At 39.7% G+C, this 19,375-nt stretch overlaps 1 protein-coding gene across 1 annotated transcript in view; it reads left to right on the top strand.

Annotated features, from left to right (window-relative positions):
• ncf4 (neutrophil cytosolic factor 4) overlaps positions 1–18,743 on the top strand; it is a 37,131-nt gene extending 18,388 nt beyond the window's left edge. The window contains exons 7-10 of the mRNA XM_085355623.1: positions 8,336–8,434; positions 14,582–14,733; positions 15,508–15,573; positions 18,536–18,743. Of these exons, the coding sequence (XP_085211749.1) occupies positions 8,336–8,434; positions 14,582–14,733; positions 15,508–15,573; positions 18,536–18,743 (525 nt within the window). The remainder of the gene's footprint in view (positions 1–8,335; positions 8,435–14,581; positions 14,734–15,507; positions 15,574–18,535) is intronic.
• The last annotated feature ends 632 nt before the right edge of the window (positions 18,744–19,375 follow it).

Here is a 19,375-nt window from a genome sequence, read left to right as displayed (position 1 = left end):
AAAATATCTCATCTCTTGTATGTGTATTGTTGGTTTGTGCAAATTTGCACAGCAGAAATGTTATTCTCATGAGGTAATTTTTGTTTGTCATCTAATCCTAAAAGTTACTTAATTTACCAGCATGTTAAAGGAGACCAGAACCAATAGTTATAATACCTCTAAATAACAAAATTCTACTATTAGTAAAAATGCACAAGTACTCCTTTATTAGTGCAGTTTGAAGCCTACCACAGGCAGTAGATTTTGTCAAAAAATGTATACTCAAATACTAACCAGTACTAAAATTGATTAATGGATTAGGTAGTGATTTGCAACAGTATTGATAAAATTCCATCTTTGCGTCCTACAGCTAGCACACAACTTCACACAGCATGCTGCAGACAGGCAGGTACACAGCCCCTCCCCTCACTACCAGCTGAACACGTGAACAGCTGCAGATCAAACTTGGAGAAGTATCTAAAATTATGTCAACCTAGTTTTTATGAGGAATTTCACAAAGTCATTAAAACACTGGTTTCAACAACATTAAAGTTTTAAAGAGTTATTATAAATGTGAACCTGACTGCACACGTTAATGTTAGCCATGTTAGTGGCTAGTGACTGATTAATAAGTGACAATGTTTAGATTAGAGCTAGAAAGCAAATGGTATCAGTCCTTCCCGTCTATAACCTCAGTGTTAGTATAACAGGATAATACAATTATTTGTGTTTAAAACATGCTATAGTTTTCTTACAGTCACAAATTGAAGCTGGGAAAAGTCTATCAGAAGCTATACAGAAACAGCAGCATCTTAACAACTGATCAGGAACAAAAATATGGAGTCAAGTCACTAGGAGCAGGAAAACAGGAAATAAAAGGGGGTATGGCTGAATACGTTTGCATTATCGCAGTATCTCATCAGTATTGTTTACATTTTTTATCAGCCTCATAATTTTTCCCTTTTTGCTCCACACTATTGAAAGGATCTTGAGAGACTCACCTATTTTCCTCGATTTTGGTATCGGGTTTGAAAATAGTGACAACCCCAGTTTGCACAGAAGCATCAATCTCCTGCTTTTTTACTTCTGTGGGGCAAACAATCGGGAAAAAAAGTTGCCTGAAAGGGAAATGAGCTTTAAAGCCGTTTGTTTCAGAACTGTTGAACTGTTAATAAGGTTGATTTACTTTAGTAGCGTCCAAGAAAAACAATGGAAATAAGCATTTTCAGAAAATGGTGGCCACACACTGAAGTGGAGCTTCATGAAAAGATAGTAATAAGACTATAACACATCAGTTACATCAGTTTGTAGCCCTGCGATAGACTGGTGAGCTCTCCAGGGTGTACCCTGGGATAGGCTCCAGCCCCTCCACTGTGACCTTGATATGTACAAGCAGAAGAGAATGGATGGATGGAAGAGTTGTTGTCCAGAATACACATTACACATGTAAAACACATGTATATATCTGTTTTTTTAAACTTTGTGTTTTGGACATGTATGCCAAGTAGTGCATTTTAAGGAGATTATACTGCGATATTGAAGTATATTTTTATTGAAGTACCTCCAACTTTCAGTACAAAATAAATGTCAGTATAATGTAATAATGTAGGAAATCAAATGGTGATGTTGCAAGTTAGTTAAAAAGTCAAAAAATAATGTTTAAAAAAAATTTTTTTTTTTCAGCAAATATTGTTAAAGGCTTTTTTCTTCAAATCTGTTTCATCTCATACTCAGCAGCAGCATTTACAGCGAAATGAAAGATAATCAAAACATTATGGCTTCATTTCTGTGTTTGTTCACATTTCATTTACTGTCTAATTTACAGAGCAGATTTTTTTCTAAAATCATCGCCATAGAATGACCGTTTCCTTTTTCCATCTTGCGTCAGTATTTTGTGAAAATCACTGGTCACCTGTCCAGAGTGTACCACACCTATAGGACTGGATAAGCAGTTAAGAAAACAGATCATGTGTGGCTTTATTTATTTATTTTTACCTGTGTCCACCTGAAGTGTCTCCCTTTGGCTATATCGCACCATTGTTCCATTAATTTCTCTGAAGCTGTTGAAGCAAGTTAAAGTTGTTTAGGGATAGACTGAAATATTCACAGCTGACATAATAGCAGCACTGACTAATAGCTGAATCGATCCACTGTCAGCTAATTTGATGAAGCAATCATTTGTAATACTTTGTAGAGAGAGACACCTTTGCTTGGTTGTGTAAGCGGCTATGTCTGCACAGTATGGAGTCTGTAATATGAGTACATGTCCTTGAACTCTGTGTGCTATATCGCCTTTCAAAAGCATTTAACTTTACTAACCTTGCTCAACACAGAAAAAAGGATGCAGGCACACACATTGCATTTCTCTCTGCACACTCCAGTGGTCTTTTATTTCCAAACTAAAAGAAGCAGCTCCATTTTACTCTCTCCTCTTCTCTCTCTCTCCCCTCTCTCCCACACAAAAGTAAAACACTGGTGTACTCTACTCATGAAGCTGCCAGCCTACTCAACATTTATTTTAGCTTTCTCTCCTTTTCTAGCTGAAAAGCTTATCCTTCCTCTGTGCGTTAGTGTGTGTTGGTGTGTGTCCTGCAGTGTGTTTCCCAGCTCACCAAAGTGGCTGTCCAAACAATGATCAATGGCCAGCCTGAGCCTGATGGATAAGAGCAGAGCGCAGCATTTGTCACAGCAGAGCCGGTACAAGTGTTAGCGTTTACGCTGCAGCACTTCTTTCCACTCCACTTAGTATTAGCTCAGGCTTAGCCCCCAAACACTGCTATGAGTAATTGTCAGCTGTAGTACTATGAGCTTCAGACAAGGTCAACGGGACAGGCTGCTCGTGGTTAGGAGGACTTTAACGAGGCAGACGCTGGTGGCATGATTTGGCTGATCTGAAAATTGAGTTAGGGAAAGAAATAAAGATAGATAAATGATATAAAAAAGGCAAAAAGATATATTAAAGAATCACAAAGGGTGGAAAAAATATCAATAAAACTAAAAAATGAATAATCAAAGAGGTACTTATCGAGGGATAAGACAGTTAAGGCAGAAATTACAATTTTAGATGAAAAACTGATTAGGAAGTGTTAGTGCTTATCTTCACTGGCAAAAATGTGACCATGTAACATAAATGTGTTAAAGTAACCAAGAATTTATGAGACTTGATTCCAGACACTAGAAAATATCAAAGCGCCATCGTGTCATAGAGCAGGTTTTATCAGTGTGCCTGTGCACAAATGTTTATGTACAGATACAGTATGTGTTGTGTTTCTTCCTGTTAGATGTAGGCCATCTTAGATACTGTAAACAATACGTTGAACAGTTACTTGATTGTGAGCCACATGTTAACGGTGAGTCACAGCATGAAAATCAAAGTTCTAGCAGTTCAGAAACCATTACCTCGCTCATTGTCACCATCACTCGCATCAATCTAGTTTTGCATCAGTGGAAATCTGTTGAAAGTCGAAAAACGATCTACGCTTTGAGATTCAAGGTCTTGCTTGCAAGTGCAAGTGCAAACATTGTCTTTAACTTATGAATGTGTTGATTATTTGAGAAACAGGGAAAAAAGTGTTTGTGCATTACTAACAAGCTTAAAGGTCAATTTTTGGTGTGACCTCCATTATTCTTTAATGCAGCCTGAACTCTCCTCAGCAAATGTTTTTATAATTTGTCCAAATAGGCTTCAAGAATAGTTCTCCAGAACATTTCAAATATGGATTTATCACTCCATACGAGTGTTGTCTCACTCCTTCCTTTAGAAATGCCAAGTTTAATAATAGCTTCCACCTTATTAGTTCAAAAACATTATTTTATGCCAGTCAGACTGTGCTGTCTTTGGCATTTTCCATAGAATCAACTTCAGAAATGGGGGAAAAAATATTTGTGACTTGTTGCTAATAACAAAGTGCCTAAAGAATCAATTTCTAACTGGTTCTTTGCTAAGTTTGCTGTGAACACTGGTTCTTCTGTTGAGTTGCAGTGTTTTGTTATACTTAACAAATTAATAAAAAAGAGAACTTTCCTCTGAGAATAGTTAGGTACAAGGACTGGACTGAAACATGAATGAAAAAGCAGCCAATGTCCAAAGAGACACTTTGAAAGACCGTTAGAGACCCTCGAGAACTATCGCTCAACACCAAAAACAGAGTCTGTCTCATTGGAAGCAAAATATAAAGAAATGAGGGGTGTCAACTTTTTCACAGTACTATATACACACTCAACCTCTGCAACCTGTGTCCATTCTTATATGTATAAAAAGACATGTTTTCTACTATAATCCTTCACCCCAGGCCTTCTAGGAAATGGGGCATCCATTTAAAAAAGACACTTCCATTAAGCATCATCCTCCCTATTGCCACGCTAACGAGCTGAGGGTTTAACAAGCTCATTAAGGCGGGGTCAGTGAAAGACTAATTGTACTGGATGATTGCCCCTGTGGCTTTCTGAACCCAAGGGCTGTGTGACTACTATTAGAGACCAGCTTTTCGCTGTGCAGTGTACCAACACCAACGTACGATAATGAAAGTAGCGTGTGTGTAGACAAAGACGAGACTCTACGGTCTTATAGTTTGCTTTGCATGGCTGTTGAACAACAAGAAATGACACAGAGAAGGACATCAGGAAGTCTTTTTTTCACCACTAATGTGTCTTGTGATACATTAGGAAAGACAGATTTTAAGGGACGGATGCTTTCAGTTTTGCCTCTATTGATGTCACTGCTGGGGGGAGGAGCTGATTCCTTTTCTTTTTGTGAGGAATTTAATCTTAAATGAATGCTGGAATAAGACAATGGGCTAATAGAAGAAAAAACTACATGTTTATAAATGTATGAAAGCTTACTTCCTTAAGGCTTACAGTCTTTCTAAAATTCACTGTACTGGCCAGATAAAGAGTCCAGTGGTCATTTTGTTATGGTGTTGTATGGCAGACACTCTTTTTGGGTGATTTGGCATCACATGATCATAGTGTCATCACATTGCTAAAATCACCTCAAAGCTCAGCTCTGCTAATGATTGCTGGGGGCTTGAACTGAACCCCTTTTGATTTCCTCCTGTGTGCCTCTCAGGATAACATTGAGGACAAATTCTTCTCACCCAGCTCCCATAAATGTTAACAATGACCAACATCACCATCATAAGATTTATTGCATCTAACACTTAGTCATATGTCTATGCGCAGCCCAATCTTACCAACAATGAGAACTTGTAGTTTACACTCATCAAGCTAACTACTTGATTAGAAGGCTAAATTATTAATGGGGACGCAGAGGGACATAGTTTAAAAACAGAAAGGAGTCTCTGGATGAAACAGGCTGAAACAGAGATAAAGGGAAAATGACAAGTAGAAGTAAAAGGAGAAAGAGGCGGAATAAAGCTGGCGCTGCATTGGAGAGAGAGAAAAGAGGTGCAGAAAGATGGGGAATTGGTTTGTCACATCATATTTTGTGTTTGTGCTACAGATACCAGCTTATCATCTCCAACACATTGTCCCATCATCTATAAATTACAGGCAGCGGCGGGTCAACGCTGTAATAAAAACAGCATCTGGAATAATGCATTAAAAATAGCAGCCCCAAATTCAAAGCGCACGTGTCCTCAGGGTCAGGGTAATCTCATCTGGATTGTTAATCCAGCCAGCTCCCTCTCTCCCCAGCTTCATTAATTTGCCACCAGTCTGCGTCTCATTTTCTGTGGACACACATGCAGCACACACGTGCACTCACTCACACTCACACTCAGATTTGGACACAGACACAGAAAGTAAAATTCAGGATTTACACACCAAGTTTCTAATGCAGGCTATATCAGGTGCGACCAAAAGGCTGAGTGATTGTGTCTGTTAACACTTCAGTGTAGTCTACTTGTGGATAGCTCATAGCTTCTGGTGCTCGCACTGGTTTTTAGATTCATATTACCATCTCTGTATGTGGTTAACTCAAGTTGATTGGTTTCTTGCTGTTTAAAAAGGAATACTGGGATATTCAAGTATACTATGTACTTACCACAGGAACCAGTTCAAAACGTCTTGAACCTGCAGTAATATTTTTGGCCACTTGGGGGAGTGCAACAACATGCATACTCCATACAGACCATAAAGAAGAAGCTAATTTCAGCTGCTCCCTTGTCACAAGGGTTCAACACAGCTTTTTGACCAGGATGGCCCCAAAGGGGATTTGTGTCTCTGGCAGGAGTGTCGCGCACGCCATGCGAACATGTCAAAGCTAGCATGTTAGTAAACAGCTGCTTTTACACATCCAGTAGACAACACAGCGTTAGCATTTATTGTGATTCTTGATTAAAGCTCCATTCACTCAGGTATTTTTTAAAACGGGGATTTTCAGCTTTCGTTTGGAAAAAATGGCCTCATGAAAATGCAAAAATCCAAAAACAAACAAACAATATTAAGAGCAGGCCAACAAATATAAATCTAACTGAACAGAAATCTTGGCCAATCATATGCTTCGAAACATAATGAACTGGTGTCAAAAAGAACATAAAGGCACCTTTGATGTTGCAAGACAAAAGTTTCTGTTTCCACTACATGAAAGGGATTCATAACATCTCCATTTTCAATGACCTAAATCATAGTTTACGTGTGGAGAAACAGCCAAAATGCCTAGAAAAAGATCACAGATTAGCTGGAATTGGTGATGTTACTTGCAAAGCACCAAATTTAAAAACCAAACATGACAGACATGAACCTCTCTCAGTGTGTCAGGAGGATCAGGTTGAACACATAACTGGAAATCCTCCATTCACTTATGTCAGAGAGCTGCACGGATGGTGTGCAGGAGGCAGCACATGTGACACATCACTGTGAATTTACAAGAGCGTTACCTCTGTTGTCCACACATGTGCTCAATCTTACATCCCTCAGCAGCCTAGTGCTCACGTCCTGTCAAATCATGAAGTATGAAAAAACAGAGATTCCCTACTCACTCGCTGTCTCACTCCATCACTCACTCACTGCCTCCCCCAGCACCGTGCCTCTGCTTAACTTTAACTTTTCTTATCTCCTCCTCTTTTTCCACCTCTTCCTCCTCCTCATCTTCACCTCCCTCCCACTGATGTAACCGCTCTGCATTCTTTTTTCATTCGCTCCCAACCTCTCTGATTCTCCAAATTGTATTTGTTATTTTTCACTCCCTCATGTAATGGCTTTCCTCCCATTGTCTCTCACTCTAACCCCACCACCACACCAGCTCCCTCCCTCGTCCCCTTCCCCATTAGCATTCACGCTCGTGTGGGGCGTGAATGCTAATGGGAGTGCGCGGTACACCAACAAGATTAATACAGAACAAGTATTAGTAAAAGATTATTGTAGTTTGAGTGTGTGCATGTTTGTCGTTGTGTGTGTAATAGGCCGTTTGTCATCTGTGTGTTTGAGGAGTCTCTTAGCAAAAGGATGGGAATAGGTGTAGAGCCCCGGTAATGACTCTACTGAGTTCTACTTAAAATGCAAATTCAACTTTGGGAGGCTTTTATTCCACACGCACTGATGCAGACTAGGACAGTCGAGTATCTAGCCACCCCTTCATACACACACACACACACACACACACACACACACACACACACACACACACACACACACACACACACACACACACACACCTTTACATTGCAGTGTGGCGCCTCCTCAGGCTGTATAACTTTTGAGTTTTCCAATGTCCTCATACCAGCTTTTGACTTCATCCTACACACACTCACGCTTGTAGAAGTGACTACAGACACTGTATATCATATGTTATGTAAACGGTGCCACATGCAGCTATAGTACATAAATGTTTTCTAGATTAGAAAAAATAGGCATCTATAAAAATGGTTAACCTTGGATGCAAGCGTTTGTCACACTTTTATTTCTGATTCTCAAAATTCCATAAATATATAATAGTTGTTACTGGAACTGATCCTCAGCTGCAGCGTTAGCTCGCACACACACACATGTAGAGTTTGACAGGCTTACACATATTTACCAGTATCAGCAAGAACACTGCTACTTCGGCAGCCCTCCTTTCCTCATTCCTGTGCTTTATTTCTCTCTTACACAAACATACCTTAAAACTCTTCTTAGACTCACAACTTCACTTTCTTTCTATCACATATCTTTTCTGCTCAAAAATATTATCATCTTCAAGCTAATTTTTGTTCTAGCGTCCCTTCTTTCTCTCGCTCTCTCCTCTCTTAATTATACACATGCAAAAAGTGTCTTACCCGTCATTGTTCCTTCTTTGTGTTGAATCCGTATGCTCTTTTAAATCGCTCCTCTTTTCTCTCACTGACTTTGTGTGTGTGTGCGTGCGTGTGTACTCTCTCTTTTGTGGTGTGTATGTGTGCGTGTGCGTGTTTCTCAGGCGATGTTTGACTTTCGCGGCAACAGCAAGGCGGAGTTGAACCTGAAGAAGGGAGAGGTGATCTTCCTGCTGCGACGAGTCAATGTCGACTGGCTGGAGGTAAGAACGGAGAGAGAAAGAGGGCGAGAATATGAGAGGGACGAGAGAAAGAGAGAAAGGTGGAGAAGGAGAGAGGCAGCGAAAGAGTGGGAGAGTGGAAGCCTGAGAAAGCTGGATGGAGAGTGAGAGGGAGGGGTGGGAAAATAAAGAAGAGGTGGAGGTGGAGATGAGATGGAAGAAAAGAAGAGGAGTTTTTTTTTTTACGTTGAAAGAGGTGGTGTCTTCATTGGGAGTATATTGGGAAAAGTGAGGAATAAAAATAGAAGAGCTAAAGATCAGAGTGGAGCAATGAAGAGAGATGGAATTAGGGAAACATCAAGAGAGGGAAAATGAGCAATACAATTATGAAGAAGAGTGAAGAAGAGAAAGAAAGTAATGGTTAAGTGATGGTTGTCTGCTTTTAACTTAGTAGATAAAAAATAGGCAGGATAAGAAAGTAAGGAGAGCAGAGAGAGACTGCAGCCTAAATAAATGCACACACATCCACTTTCCAGTTGTCCAGCACCTCTTCCAAAAGATGGACAAAACTGATGGACAAAAGACTGAGATATTTTAGTTTTACACACATCTCAGTCCCGCAGACTGTTCTAATGTTTGCCCGGACTGTGTGCACAGATATATTCCAGTAAATATACGAACATGTATATTTATATGGAATTATATTTTGGCACTTGTGCAGTCAAATTCCTCAAAATCAATAACCCGCGCGTAGAACTCAGCAGCTAGATGCACAAAGAAGCCATTGTAGATGCGAGTGTCTGCTTGGCGAGCGTTGCAGTAGAATCATGCTCTTACAGGCAGCTCTGCTCTCAAAGCTGAATTCACTCAAATCAAGCTGACTTTCAGTCAGCTTGATTTGTTTTGAGGGCAAAAAGGAATGTAACTGGTAATGTAATTGCCCTAATGTAATTGGTAAACAGGTTATGCAATGATGTCATCCAAGAGGTCACAAAAGACCCTTAAACAACAAAAAGGAGCATCATACCAACAGTAAAATATGGTGCTGTGATGGTCTGGGGCTGTTTTGCTCCCTCAGGACCTGGAAGACTTGTAATAACTGAACCATGAATTCTGCTGTTTACAAACAGTCATCTGTTTGTGACCTCAAGCTGAAGTGTACTGGAGGATTCTGCAGCAGGACAATGACTTTGGAGTGGCTTAGTCAAAGTCCTGACCAGATTGAGATGATGTGGCATGACCTTAAAAAGGTGGTTCATGCTCGAAAACCCTCAACTTTGGCTGAATTACAACAATTCTGCAAACATGAGTGGGCCAAAATTCCTCCACAGCACTGTAAAAGATTCATTGCCAGTTATTGCAAATACTTCATTGCTATGGATGGCCCAGTTATTAGGTTTAATCACTTTTTAACGAAGGGTCACGTAGGTTTGGATTTTTTCCCCGTTATATAATTACAAGCACTTTCATTTATGAACTGGATTTAGTTTGACTTGTGTTATCTTTGTCTAATATTTAAACTTGTTTGATGATCTGAAACATTTAAGTGTAACAAACATACAAAAAAACAGGAAGGGGGCAAACACGTTTTCAAACCACTGTACCTCCTTACAAACACTTCAGTAACTGATCGCTGCGGTCACCTGTAGTTTTTATGGAAGCTGCAGCTGTGAGGAGTGTCGCTGAAACCTCAACATTCACCTTCAGTGTAAAAGTAAAAGTGTCCTTTGAAACTTATTGGTTTAAGGAGGAAGGCACAACTTTTACTTTAAAGGCTGAGGACCCAAATGTGGTTGCTCGTTTTCCTTTTGTTTTGCTTTGTTCATTTGTCTCTTTTAACAAAAAGCACAACTTTATTGGTAATAAAAGTACAACATTGAAGTCCATAGATAAAGTAAGATAAATCCTGCAGTATGAGTGACACAAGGAAACACACTCGAATAGTAAACAGTGTTTGCAGACAGCTCTGTGTTTTCCTTGTAAATGATAGGCAATCCCTGCCATCCGCTTGTGACCAAAGCAGTCGTGTGGATGTTTTTGGTGCAGAAGACTCCTTGCAGTGGATTTCACCTAACAACAGCCAGTAAGCTCTAGGACAGGGTTGGGCAACTCCAGGCCTTGAGGGCCGGTGTCCTGCAGGTTTTAGATGTTTCCTTGATCCAACACAGCTGATTCAAATGGCTAAATGACCTCCTCAACATGTCCTGAAGTTCTCCAGAGGCCTGGAACTAATGAACTAATTATGTGATTCAGATGTGTTGACCCAGGGTGATATCAAAAGCTTGCAGGCCACCGGCCCATCGAGGCCTGGAGTTGCCCACCCCTGCTCTAGGAAGCAATCGTGAAACTGTCATGGGATTCACACGTTCTTCTGTCGTACAGATACTGTTAGACCCTAGTACACTGTGGAAGTGATTTGCTGGTAACACATCGCTTTGAAGCTAACAGCTGTTTGCTTGCAGCTTTTCTGGGTTTTTGTTTCATAGGTGACCCTTTAACACAGGGGTGGGGGAACTCCAGGTCTCAAGGGCCGGTGTCCTGCAAGTTTTAGATGTGTCCCTGATCCAACACAGCTGATTTAAATGATTAAATGACCTCCTCCTCAACATGTCTTGAAGTTCTCCAGAAGCCTGAAAATGAACTAATCATTTGATTCATGTGTGGTTTCAGGGTGATATCTAAAACCTGCAGGACATCAGCCTTTCATATGTCAATTAACAGTATTCTTCATTGTCATTGGTAGTTGCTTCAGTTATTCACCTGGAAGTTGCGAAGAGTTTATCGTGGGTCCCACCAACTTCTCCTCACCGGCACTTTTTCCACCTGCAGTCACTTAAATGATCAAATGTCACTCACTTTCTCTTGTCTCTTGTTGCCCCGTCGCTTCAAATTGCTTCCAGCGTGTACACAGTTTTGAGGATTGCCACTGGTCTCTAGACATGTGTGACAGGAGATGTGTAAATGTAAACAAAAAACAGAAAACAAAGAAAAACCGCGAACATGGCAAGCCATGACAGTGTCCATGTTTGCAGACTGTCATGATTGAAAGACATGCACATCTGCCTATTTGTCGATTTATTTATTCCTTTATTATTTGGTCTGAGTATGTCGAAATCTGAAATGATAAAGAAATGATGTGCCAGGTTTGTAATATGTATCCACTAGTATCCACAAAGAGTTCAGCCCAATCTGAGATCTAGAATAACAACTATGAGCAACGGACCTGCTGCTTTACAATAATCTTTTGATTTGGTTTGATTTATTTGTCTTTTACATATTTTTAAAATGTTTTCACTAGGCCTTTTTTTAACTGCAGAGGATAAAGAGCCAACTCTGTGGCAAATCAGAGTCGAGTAGTCCAGTCAGTTAAACTATAATGAAAACAATCATTTAAAAAAAAGATTGACAACATCCTACTCAGAATCAGCCTACTACGGTGACCACAGAGTGCCTTCCCTGGTGTGATTGGAGAAGCTCTGCTCTAGTTTTCACTGTTTGTATGTATGAGTCGTGCACAAGTGGATATTTTTATCTAATACTCTGCATTTTTTTTTAAAAAAATGCAATGCTGGAATATGGCTGCTGGCAAATAGATGTCATAGTAATTCTTCTTCATCACTCACTTTGTGAGTACTTAAAAAAAAGGTAAAGAAACATGCTTGATAAAACTGTGTGAGGTGTCGAGATGTGAGAACGACGCTGGGTGAGTGGGAGAGAGAAAGGAGGTGGAAGCTGCCCTGATGGGAGAGGGAAGAGAATCACCACAGAGGAGGAGGAGGATGAACTTAACCTGCCCCCGGCTTTCTAAAGAGTAACAGTAACAGAAAACATAATCTATTTGTCCTTATGCAACACTGCAAAATGCTGAGGCTTTGTTCTTTTTTGGCAACGCTGTTATCCACACTAGTAGTATGTCTTTTGTTTTTTGTTTTTTTTGATGGGGGGTGAGGTTAATGCAACACTTACAACTTGTGAAAAGTTGACTGAGTGCGTAGAGTTAGTCAGTGGACAGAGTGGATGTGGGTGGAAAACGTGACAAATCCAACTGGCATACTGGTGCGTCAAGGTAAACATTTCAAACACACCAGAGTGAAACCACAGTTTTGGAAACCGACAAATCCAGCGGCTGCAAAGCTGCCAATGAGAAACAGACTTCATCACTAGCTGCTGCGACAGTGCTGCTCAGCGGCCAACTGAAAGGAGAGTGATAGAAGCGAGCAGCTGTGAAGTGTTGATGCAGAGAAAGAAGCCTGTAGGCTTGGACTGGTCGTCAGCTTTGACTTTAAGGAGAACTGGATGTACGCTGGTAGTAGAACATACTCAGCCCATGACTGCAGTGACCAGTGACTTCTATCGAGTGACTTACAACAGAGAGTACGTCTACAGAGTCTGTAGAAAATGACACAAAGCAGGATCCAGGTTTGTTTCAACATGATCTATTCTAGGGACAATATCAGCTTAGATGGGTTTGTAATCCAATTAGTGGTAATCAGATTTTTTTGATTAATCTTACCACTTTCAATGTATTGAAGAGCCAAGAATCCCTCAAAATTGAAGAATATTTTTAGCTAAAAAAAAAAAGAGCAAATCTTTGGGGGTTGTCCACCCTTGGGAAGATTGGCAGCTGTCCTGAATATTTTTAATTTGTGAAAGATTTTTCTCCCTGTGGATTTATAAACTTCAAATAATTTGTAAATGGCCTCATACAGTAATTCTTCTCAGACTGATGGGTCCCATAAGTTCCTGCCTAAAGACATGATGTTTTTCCTTCTTCACATTGAGTAAACACACATCTGACTGCAGTAAAGTGCCAAACAACATCTGTGTGAACTTTCTTTTCACATGATTGCACATCAGTGACTTTTTGTCCATGTTTTTTAACCTTATTCCTGCTAACCAACTAACCAACCAGCCAACTAACCAACCAACTAACCAACCAGTTCTGTCATTTTTTTCAATAAAGACTTCAAAAGGTCACAATAAAGTAAAAGTACCTCTTGTAGTACTTCATAGTACTTAGAGTACTGTTACTACAATTTAAGGAAGACTAAGCTCAACTATTTAAGCACATTAACTTGCAATAAGATTATCAAGTGAGTATATAAGGATATATGTATTTCTTGAATGGTGTTCTGTTTTTACTGAATGTAGAAATAAAGCACATGCCGTTTTCCTTTCTAGCCTCTTTTAATCCTCATGAAAAAAAACAATGGCTAATGATTACATAGATTCATTGCTCTGAATTGGAAGAGGCTGAAGCTCCATCCACACCCATAGTATAAAGATCAAATTAAAGGTACAGTCAGTATTTGGGGTGCATTAGAAAAAATGTTCTGCCCATAAATGTTCATTGATTATTATGTAATTTCCTGAAATGAAGCCAGGGCATAACGTTTTACAGCCTCCTCCAAAGTAATGATTTGGTAATCCAGGTGCAGGCTGCAGGATGAACCACAATGATCAAGCAGCAAAGTTGTACAACTACAACCTCTTTCAAGCTCTCTAGACTTTTGCCCTTTTCCATGGACCTCAGAAGCACGTGAAGTTGTGATAGAAACAAAATGATTATCTGGATGTGCTGTCTTCAGATCCTAATTTTTTTTAACTTAACTTTTATCAATTGCTTTAAAGTTGCAACACAAGATACTACAAATGCTCCATTTTTATTAAATTCACACCCATTAGATAACATACAAGTCAGCTGACTAAAGAGGTTTGAATATACAACTTTTCAGGACAGACTGGGTGTTATCATCATTGTACTTGATCCAAAGTTGTGATTTCGGCGCGTTACAATGAAAGGCTTTTTTTTTCACATAATACTGCTTCCTTGTTCTACAATAAATGTGTGAAAGTGCTGGATGCTTTTTGAAACAGCTTCTGTATGTGTTTCTGCAGAGTAACACAGTGAGACACCAGGGGTGTAGTAAAAAGGCTGTATGATTGTGTTTAGTGCTTCCAACATCAGCAGCATATTATGAACACGCTAATTAGTCGGGAAAACGTCTCTCCAGATGCACTTCCATGCTGCTTTCTTCTCTTTCTCTCCTTTAAATCATCACCTTGTCTAATCATCAGTCCCCTATCACTCCATCCTCTGAGACATAATTCATTTGTTCGCTCATCTTTTGATCATTTGCTTCCTCTTCTTTATGCGCTTCTTCCTCTTCTTCTTTTTTTCTCCTTCAGGGTACAGTAAACAATCAGACCGGTATCTTCCCAGAAACCTTTGTGAAGATTATTAAACCCCTCCCTGAGAGTGACTCTGAAGGTGAAAGTGGAGGCCACACATACAGCTGTCTCCGCTGCTTCCTGCTCACCCCTTCTGGAGTCGACACCAGGTCTGTCTGACTTTAGTGAGCTAAGACGATATCGTGTGCGATTCGATTTCAGGTTTTAAACGCATTGTTTATTTATATGTTACTCTTGAAACAGTATCATGCCAGTGAGAAGAGATCCTTCATATGATCACCACAGATATATGCAAATTACGGTTCAAATGAATCACAAGAATATTGGCTTAAAGGTAGATAAGCAGCTTGTTTCAGACAGTGGAGGAACTGAGGGATACACCGAGGCCCAGGATAAGATAAATAAGGATTATTTCAAACTGTGAATCATGCAAAGCTGCTTGAGTATAATCCTGAAAAAAACAAAAATTAAAAACATTAATAGGTCCCCTAATTTTATACTTTGAGGCTTTAATGGCTTCAGATAACTAACATCAAATGTTAGCCTCAGCCATCAGGTAATGAAAACATTACAGTTAGTCATTACAGGTGATCGTACACTAATATATAGCACTATCTTCTATTTGTACAATTACATCCCTTAAATCCTGCACATTTGTTCTTGAAGTTAAAAGAAAATGAATACTGCATTTCTCACTTCAGCTTTGTGGAGGGATTTGAATCCCCTTCAGTCAGATTTCAGATGTAACAAAATCCAACAAAAAACCTTGGATTGAATTTGTTACTGTGAATTTGTTGAATTTATTGTTGCAGGCGACATAATGTAAAAGTGAATCTCTCCTATTAGCATTGTGTATATTGATTTTTAGGCCTTCAGTTTTCTAAATGCTTTAATCAGAGAATTGTGTGTTCCTTCTTTAACAGAGATGTGTGTGTACAAGAGGACCTCAGCATCCAGCCATCATACAAGGACCTGCTGTCTCGCATGAGGTAAAACTATCCTCAGTTCCTCAGTAATCTGCTCTCAGTCTTGTAGTAGCGCTGGGTTTTAGGTTATAAAAAAGCCACACCCTTACTGCATTTACACCTATATGGGAAAGATTAGCATCGGCGCTGAGGGAGAAATTACTGTGAGCGACTTCACACATGTAAGCAAATTACCACACCTTCTAAAATGTGATAATGATTTACTTGGTTAAAGCTTGTGAATACTGTTAAAGGAGACGTTCATGCTGTTTTCAGCTGTTTACATTTGCACTGAGGTCTTACTGGTCTATTGGTGCATCATGTGCGCATCTTATAACTCCTAAATACGTCTATATATTTATATTCAATGTTGGTCTGGAATATTACAGAAGCTAAGTTTGGTTCTGGTGGACGTCTCTTCCTGTTAAAAGGGAGTTCTTCTTCTCCATTATCACCAAGTGCTGGCCAAGGATCTCTAACAAGATCTGATTGTTAGAGAAAAGTCAAAACAGATTTTTAGGGGCTTTACTTTACAATGTAATACACACACACAGAGACACACACACACGCACACACACACACATATAAAATTGAATTGAACTGGGAAATTTAATTCAGCTTTACTATTACTCCAGTGAAAATTGTGAAAGATGAAATTAAAGGGATTCAGCATCAATGACTATAATCTGATTCTGTTTTTCTTCTGAGTTTATTGCATACCAGCGGCAAGAAATTGCAACAGAAACCATCCACAGCAGGAGGATTGCACTCCTTTACACATGTGGCACAACAGCACGGACTTCATTAATTATGACAGACATTAGAAAATGATTGATTAGGATCTAACAGCAATTTACTTCTGGTTCTCTCTCACATAGTCATAGTTTATATGTTGCAGTTTATTAAATGTTTTCATGATGTTTACTAAAGATTGTATGAATGTGATCCCAGATCCAACTTTTATTCCATTAAAATTCTGGACTGCTTTTATTCATAAATAGTTTCAGTAAACTCTCTTTGCACAGAAACATGAACCATACTGTACATGCATTCACATAAATATTCTGATATCAAATATTCTTCCAAATTCTTTTCTGAATTAAAAAAAAAACACCACTTGTTTTGGTTATTTCTACATGAGCAATTAGATGTTAAATTTACATTACAAATCTAAGCTTTTGTCCACGCAAAATTGAGCAGATTTCCATATCTGATGTTTCTTCCAGCATGTACTGATGAACTATGCTGATTGCTGACCTTTGTGAGCACGCTTTCAGCATTTCATTTTTTGTGAGTTAAAATGAAATTCCACAACAAACAGCGATGGGTATGAATCCATTAATTCACCGACCTGCCCTGAGGAGGAACATATTTAGTCATTGTGCACTGCAAACCTGCAAAATGCCTGTTGCCAATCCTCACCACTCATCAAATTAGTTCCTGTGGGACCTCCAAGTCCCCCCTCTTGCAATCTTTCCCTCAGCAACATCACCGGATGCATGTGCTCATTACGCTATCTGTCTTTTTCTCTTTCATTCTCCCTCTCCCTCTATTTCTCATTATCTGGTAATTTAGATATGTGAACGCTATGATTATTAGCCCTCCCCATTCATAATCAGTTCATTTCCGCCGCTTATCTGCTCATTATTGTTTTTCTGTGTTCAGGCCTATTGTGCCCTGGAGTAGGATGGATGAGACCCTGGTCTTGAGTTTTAATATGGCTTAGCACTGATAAAAGGGAGGGGGAGAATAAGGATAGGGAGGAAAGGGTGTTGGTTACATACGAGAAGACAGGAAGTAGGAAAAGAAAAGACAGATGCCAGCGCTGTAGAACAAGAAAGCTCAGAAAATGGGCCTCCTAAGGTATCTCAAGACTGTTTTATTCTGTTACATTCTAAATCTAGGCGTACATTGAACACAGCAAGAAATTGGCCCCCACTCATGCACCACCCAAGAAAGCGCAAAAACAATAGTACCTTTTAAAGTGCTAAGCAGCCATTTATTTGCTTCAGCAGTGAGCAATGCCAAAATAATAAACAAAACTCCCTAAAAAGGTCCCTATGCTTCCCTATACAAAAGAAATCCAACCAAAAGACAGTTCACTTACCTAACATTCTAAAAGAAAACCAGGAGAAAACTGAGTCAGCAAAAATGGCTTCTCACACCTACCAGGCTGCTGCAGGGAACAATATATACACAATATACAATATATACAAATCTATTTACAACGATTTACAAGATCAAGGCTCTAACGCCAGACACACAAATGAGGTTAAACTTGCGAATCAGTTTGCAAAGGCACTCTAAGTATCAACAACTGGAAAACACAGGCTGGTGGTGGAGGATGGTGGAGGCTAGGAGGGAGGGGGCCAGGGGGCTGTTATCTGGTGGTTAATTACAGGGGGGTGATCATCCAATTATCCAATCCTAGGACAGGAACAAACTCCACCCAACAACTCAGCAGCCACTCCCAGGTGTCCACCCCCTAAGAGAGAAAAGGAAAAACCCACAGCCATCCTCTGGTGGGAGGAGTCACACACATAAAACACAAACACTGATAACACTGAATCATAACAAAATGTGGTTGTTAGTCCAAATGCAGTCATTTATATTTGGTGATATGGCTCTGTTCTGGGATTTTTTCACACTTCCATCCATATACTTGGAATATGGAGTATAACTGGGAGGAGCTAGGGTGGTAGTGGGTTGCAAAGTAGCTTGCAGATGAGTGATGACAATACAGGGTGCAGCTGCAGCTTGAATAGGATGGCCCTTATGAGATTTGCCAGTTGAATGTATAACAGGTTATGAGCCAGGCAATTAACTGGCTTTGAGACAATCTCACTCGCTGATCTCTCAGAATTTCTGCCAACAAGAACTAACAACACCCACAAATAGTTTTTCTATTTCTGTAGAATATGCTTAATATTATTTATACTCTAAAAAAACACACTGATTATTGAAGTGTTTTTTTCGTCTCTTGCAGGAATGTTTTCAAGGTGGATGATATTGCCCTGAACTACCGCGACCCTGATGGTGACCTTATTCGTATCCTGGACGATGAGGATGTCCAGCTGATGATCAAGGAGGGCAGACGTCAACAGGACAAAGTCAAGAGACCTGTTAATCAGTTTCCATGGGAACTGCATGTGACCACGACCTCTGACCTTTCTGTTTACAATACAGAGGCTTGAGAGAAGTTGAAGAGAAGAAAAATAAATATAAAATATTTAGTTGTGTCATATAAGAAAATGAATTTAACCAAGTGTATAGTTGCTGATTTGAACTCTGTGTAGTTTGCCATTTACATTCATTCTAAGTCTGTTTCAATAAATGTTCCAGTCATTTCACTTAATAAAATAACTTAATACCATATTTACATTTTGCGTGCTTAAATTTTTTTCTGCTTGCTTAGAGGCTTTTCAACCGTTAGATGTGCTCTCTGACAGTTTTACAGTCTAGTTAGTAGTTCAGTAAGAAGAGATTAGAAGGAATTGAACAGGAGTTGTTAATATACAGAATTCAGTTCTGTTATTTGACAATTAGACTCTGGTCCCCCATCACAGCAGAATGAAGTCCCAGCAGTGATGGGAATTAGGGCAGGGCATTTCCTCAAGCTTTATTTTTAATGCTAGAAAGTAGGGTGTTGTTGTTGTTCATCCATCAGTATGTCGACAGAATCAAGAGCTGGACAGCAACAGGACCCAACGTGAGCCATGCTTAATGGCTAAAGACGCAACAGCACTCCATGGACGCTTGGTCAGCCATCATAGTAGCAAAGCTAAGTGGGTTCAGTACATGACCACTGCCAATAAATGTTTTGGAA

Source organism: Diplotaxodon limnothrissa, linkage group LG6 (assembly GCF_057381915.1).
Source record: "Diplotaxodon limnothrissa isolate DT_005_m linkage group LG6, D_limnothrissa_male_GT1.1, whole genome shotgun sequence".
Classification (NCBI taxonomy): domain Eukaryota; kingdom Metazoa; phylum Chordata; class Actinopteri; order Cichliformes; family Cichlidae; genus Diplotaxodon; species Diplotaxodon limnothrissa.
This window is presented reverse-complemented; position numbering and strand designations above follow the sequence as displayed.